At 40.7% G+C, this 6249-nt stretch overlaps 1 protein-coding gene across 1 annotated transcript in view; it reads left to right on the top strand.

The window, feature by feature from the left end:
• Positions 1 to 755: 755 nt before the first annotated feature.
• Positions 756 to 6249, top strand: part of LOC105980595 (chromosome unknown open reading frame, human C11orf65) — a 17898-nt gene continuing 12404 nt past the window's right edge. Inside the window, 1 exon segment of the mRNA XM_013009475.1 lies at positions 756 to 782. Within this exon segment, the coding sequence (XP_012864929.1) occupies positions 756 to 782 (27 nt within the window).

Below are 6249 nucleotides of genomic sequence, written 5' to 3'. Positions count from 1 at the left end.
CATCATTAGGGTGTTGCCTGGATACTGCTAAATGAAGGAATTGTGGGTAAACATGATAAAGAATTAAGTTGTTTCAACAGCACTATCATGAGAGATTTCTATGATTGTGTCTGTAAATATAATGTGAAGCCATTTATGTCAAAACCAAAATGTTGGGAAGTGTAGAAGGAGTGTCTGTCTGAAAAAGGAATGAGGAGAAGAATCTTTACTTTTTTATTTTATGCCTTTTTATAGTATTTAAGTTGCTTTTCTACCATATATATGATTCAAATTGTAAATTTTCAACTGTCAAAGTACAACATACGTACAAAAGATGTAACTAGGAAAAGAAAACGGATATTTTTGTTTCCCATTATACTGTTTTTAACTCTTGTGTCTATAATTTTACATCACAATTTTATTGCAAACACTTTAAAAATGAATCACAGTTTTTCTAAATAAAATTTGAAAAGATCCATTGGTTTTGTTTTTAAAGCGATTGCCACCACTTGAACCCATGGTATTTCTGTAACTGAGTTAGTCATAATTGTCTTCATAAACAAATGTCAAAACTTTTATCACCACCACTCCGACTCGCATGGGAGAGAAATAATATTACAGAAAAACAATGGACTCAATGCCAAGTTAATTTCTTTTAGCAGTACTGGGGCTTGAACTTACAACTTTGGAAGGCAGGTGGCTCCACCACTTGCACCACACCTCCTGCATGGACATTATTCTTTCTAGTTGATCCTGAAAATACAAGAGAAGGCAGAATGAAGGAAAGGCAGTGTGAGGCCAAGGTTAGAACTACATAACATTTGTACTTGGAAGAAAAGGACGTATTCTTGTGGTACTGACATATATCTGACATCAAAGGAAAGTTAGCCAACCCCTACGTTTAAAAAAAAAATCCTCGTTTTTTGTGCAGAACTATAGTTTACTATTTCCAGGAACTGCTTTCCCCCATGGGGTATCAACCTCTGTGGAGTTATTCCTGAATCACTAAAACCCAAGCTCAGCTGTTCCAAGTCTTCTCTGCCCTCCGCCCAGCAGAGCCAACCCATGCAGAGTTTCATCAAGAACTAAACTTTGGCTCAGTTACAGCAGCCCCAGTAGCCAGTTCACTGATTAAGTTGCAAACAATTCATGAGTTAAGGTGCAACAAATTGACTACAGGACTAAACTGTGGCCAGTGCACAATGACTGCAGGACTAGGCTATGGCCAGTTAAGTTGTATTCTAGGCCTTGTTTGTGTTTTGCTATAAATGCTGTAGGACCTGGGGGGTTGACTGCGGGTTTGCAGAACACGCTTTGGTTCAGGAAGTTGTGTGATTCATGCATCACTCAAATAAATTGGAATAAATGCTAATGCATTCAGTGGACCAAGGAATTTTCCTTTTGGCAGTCCTGGCATAGAAATCAAGGTGTACACGGAGCTCCAGGGACCCCAGCAGAATGAGGTAAGGAGCCCACTATGCCCTTAGAGCTGATCTCTTGTTCTATATGGGAGTTGTGAGTATATTCTCTCTGATATTCCAAGATACCTTACATTTATGCTTTGTCTGAGCAAACATCTGGGGCTTTTGTTTGTTGCTGTAGTGGTTGGGGTACACCTCAGGCCTACAGGCTTGCTAGGCAAGCGTCATTCACTAAGCTAAGCCCCTGGCCTGTTTGAGCAAATATTTTTATCCACACTGGATTTGCAAATGGTAACAGATACAGGACTGGGACCTGTAGGGCCCAGTAACGTTGGTGCAAGATTAGTCAGACAGAAATTGAGCTGGTTTCAGAAGGAGCAAAATTGGGACTCATAAAAAGGCTTTGCCCAGTTCATAGCTGGCCTCAACATCAAGATCCTCCTGCCAGCGATGGGTGACAATGTCGTCAGACACTTGTACTCATATACTGTTCTGTAGAATGGGAACTTCTTTGAATAACTACTTAAAGATAGCAATAATAAAATGTTAAAAAAGAAAAAAAAAAGATCCTCCTGCCTCAGCATTCCCAGTGCTGGCGTGGTAGACATGAGATTTCAGACCTGTCACCAAGCCTGGCAACTTTGTGAGTTTTTTCTTTAACTACATGAAATACATTCTACAATCTTAAAAGATGTCATGCTCCCGGACAGCCTTATCTATTGTTGGAGTTTGTTTCAGTGCAAAAGTGCAAGGGAAAGAAATAAGATTTAATTGTGCATTCTCTTCCCCTACATTGGAAGAATTTATCCTTTCTCATAGCAACTCTTTTTTTAAAGGTGTGTGTGTGTGTGTGTGTGTGTGTGTGTGTGTGTGTGTGTGTGTGTGTGTGTGTTGGTCATGGTTCTTAAATTCAGGGATGGGTGCAATCCCTGAGCTTTATTTTTTTTTCTTTTCTTTTTCTTTCAAGGCTAGTGCTTTCCTACTTGAAGCACAGCTCTATTTCAGACTTTTTGCTGGTTAATTGGTGATGTCTCACATGTCTTTTCTGCAGAGGCTCGCTTTGAATCTTGATCTCACTCTATTGAATAGCCAAAATGACAGGGCACCTACCCCTGGCTTCTATTTCTTACCTTTATATGGTTGGTAAAGAGAAATTCTATCTTAAACACTCCATTAAAATATGCAGAGCTTATTGTTAAAGTGTTTAAATGAGGTTTTATGCATTAAATGTTTTATATTTTATTCTCAACATTAAAAATTGTTTTGAATTATTGAATTAGTTTCATACTACTTAATTTTTTTCTTTTGTTAGTCATGGGGCTTGAACTCAGAGCCGAGGTGCTGTCCCTAAGTTTTTCTACTCAAGGCTAACACTCTACCACTCTGAGCCACAGTACCACTTCAGTTTTCTGGTGGTTAATTGAAAATAATGGTGGTTGAAGATAAGAGTCTCATGGACTTTCTGCCTGGGCTGGTTTCAAACAACGATCCTCAAATCTCAACCTCCTGAATAGCTAGGATTATACACATGAACCACCAGTGCCCAACTTTAATTTTAAATTTCTAAACTGTGGTAATGTTTAAATCTATTGGTCTAACCACTTTGAAGTACAGTCTTGAGGCACTGAGTTGTGTTTATGTTGGTTGTGAGATTGGAAGTTAGAATTCTAAACCTGGTTTGTGCTAGATGAAAAGTAACAAACTACATGTTAGGGAAGCAATTCATCCTCTACATACTATGATTGCCATAAAGGTTTTTAATAAGAACACTGGAAGCTCAACCAATCGCTGAATTAACTTCCAGATTACTTTTTTCCATACAAATATGATTATTATATAGGAAAAAATGTGCCCTAGATGTGTGGGAGGAGTCAGGGAGGGAGATTAGCTGTTCTAAACACCAGTCTTTTCCAGTGTGACAGTTTACCGCTTAAGAACTGCCCCAAATTGGATATTTCGCATTCCATACTCATATTCGGAATGCGCTGGCTACTCATACTTGAAAACTCATCTAAGGACTTGGCTCTGTTCATTTCAAAGCTGGTTTTTGCTTTATTAGCTAAGGGATTTAGGTTTAGTAATGACAAAGGACTGCAGTCAGCTGATTCTTGACTTTGAGCAAGGCCTGCAGATCACTTAAGGCTAGCGTTCATATTCACAAGGGAACTAATTGACTTCATTAAATAGAAACCATCCCACTGTTTCTCTTGGTTGAATTTTTGACCACCAGGCTTTATAAACAACTTCTAGGCAATCATTTTGATTTCCTTTCCAAAGACATGGGAAGTGACAGTTAATAATAGACTAACTTTAGGGTACAGGTTTGAATTCCTGAGACGACCCCCCTCCCCGCCAAAGATAAGTCCCTCCCAAGTGGAAAGCTGCCGGGAGCTGGGGGTTAGAGGTGGGCGGGACCTAGGAGGCGGGACAAAGAAGTGCGTCATTTACCTCTGCGTGGTTACCAAGGAAACAAGGCCAGCCAGGCGGTGGACCTGGGCACTGAAGGATGGAGTTTTCTCCCTCTGAGACGGTACCCCTGCTCCTCTAACCCCTCATTCTTCTCCGCTCCCCTCTCTGGCAGCTGGTCTGAGCCGTGTCTGGGTGGGGCCTTTAGGGGCCCGCGCCCTCCATGCACCCCTTTAAAGATGTTTTGGTTTTGTCTTCTCCCTCAGTATAAGAGCACAGGTAAAAATGAAAATCAAAATTACGGAATTGGTGAAAAACCTGCAATACATTTGTAAGTCATTTAAGATGCAGCAAAGGAAACAAAATAGGAAGTCTAGATTTGGATCCCAACCATTTTAGGATTGTTCTAGCGTTGTGTTGTGTTTTTTCAAGGGGAAAAGAGAGTGAAACATGAAAAGGCAGACGTACTCCCTGAGATCCATGCATGGCAGCGCTCTCTGCGGCTGTTTTAAAAAACAAATTCTTGACAGCCATGAGATACTGTAACAAAAGTTACCTCTACTTACATGGTAAATATAAAAATGTTATAGACTCTAAAGATGATCACACTGGATGGAGCCCTGTATTACAGCTCATAGACCTCGAAGCTCAGTCCCCTTCTATTTAATAGAAGCATATTGAACTCTACAACACTGTTGAAATTAGAAAAAAAAAAACTATCAGTTGACAAGTGACTTTTTGTATTACAGTGATTTTGCTACCAAACCTCATTTTTCATTTAAACATCGTTATTGATTTTTTTTGGTTGGGGGTTCAGTTGTGGGGCTTGAGCTCAGGGGCTGGGTGCTGTACCTGAGCTCTCTTGCTCAAGGCTAGCTCTCTACCACTTTGAGCCACAGCACCACTTTTGGTTTTCTTGTGGTGAACTGGAGGTAAGAGTTTCATGGACTTTCCTTCCTGCCTGGGCTGGCTTTGAACCATGATTCTCAGGTCTCAGCCTCCTGGGCAGCTAGGATTACAGGTGTCAGCCACTGGGTGCCCTGCCCCTTTGTTGAATTTCTATTGAGCTCTACTTAAAAGTTTGCTCATGGAGCATCTAAAATGATTTTAAATATATGAATTTTGCTTGTTGCTCTTTAGGAGTCTGAGGTGACCCAGGAAGATACCCTATCATCTATCAAGGAGGATGGAGCAGCAAGAGTTATCCAGCATGCCTGGAAATGTTTTGTTGTGAGTTTCTTAGCAGCTTTATTGTGGTGGTATCTGGATGTCACAAAATTCAGCTTTGTAGCCAGGTGCTGGTGGCTCACTCCTATAATCCTAGATACTAAGGAGGCTGAGATCTGTATAGCCGTAGCAGGAAAGTCAATGTAAGATTCTGATCTCTAATTAACCAACAAAAAGCTGAAAGTGGAGTATGGCTTATGTGATAGTGCCAGCCCACTAAGGGATACACTCAGACCCTAAATTCAAGCCCCTGTACAAGCAAGTGCGCACGCACACACACACACACACACACACACACACATACACACACACACACACACACACACACAAAATTCATCTTGAAAAACCTGAAGATATACCGAAATTCTGAAATTCAGTAGTTTATTATTTACAGAACTGTGGACAACACTTTTCTTTAAAAGGTTTCAGCTCACATCTGTAATACTAGCTATTCAGGAGGCTGAAATCTAAAGATCATGGTTCAAAGCCAAGCCCAGGCAGCAAAGTCTGTAAGACTCTTATCTCTAATAAAATACCCAAAACTGAAATGGAGATGTGACTCAAGTGGTAGAGTACTAGCTCTGAGTTTTTTTTTTTTTTCTTTTGGTCGGTCGTGGGGCTTGAACTCTGGGCTTGAGCGCTGTCCCTGCACTCTTCAGCTCAAGGCAAGTGCTCTATCCCTTGAGCCACAGCACCAGTTCCGGTTTTCTAATGGTTTATTGGAGATAAGAGTCTCATGGACTTTCCTGCCCGGGCTGGCTTTGAACTGCAATCCTCAGATCTCAGCCTCCTGAGTAAGCTAGGATTACAGGCGTGAGCCACCAGAGCCTGTCTTAGTTCTGAGTTCAAACTCTCAGACTGGCATGTGGTGCACATGTGTGTGTATTCGTGCACCCACAAACACAAAAGCCAACAGGTTTAAAAGTCACAAATTGATTATGTTTTTTATTTGAGGCCATCTTTTAGTGCTTATTATTTATTTATTATTCATTTATTATCTATGACAATTTTTATTTTTTATTGTGAAAATGCTGTACAGAAGGGTTACAATTACATGGGCAAGATAATGAGTACATTTCTTTCTTTTTTGTGGGGCTTGAACTCTGGGCCTGGGCGCTGTCCCTCAGCTCTTCAACTCAAAGCAAGTGCTCTACCACTTGAGCTATAGAGCCACTTCCGGTTTTCTGGTGGTTTATTGGAGATAGGAGTCTCATGG

Source organism: Dipodomys ordii, unplaced genomic scaffold, assembly GCF_000151885.1.
Source record: "Dipodomys ordii isolate 6190 unplaced genomic scaffold, Dord_2.0 Scaffold10, whole genome shotgun sequence".
Lineage (NCBI taxonomy): Eukaryota > Metazoa > Chordata > Mammalia > Rodentia > Heteromyidae > Dipodomys > Dipodomys ordii.
Note: the sequence above shows the minus strand (reverse complement) of the source record. Positions and strands in the feature narration are given on the sequence as shown.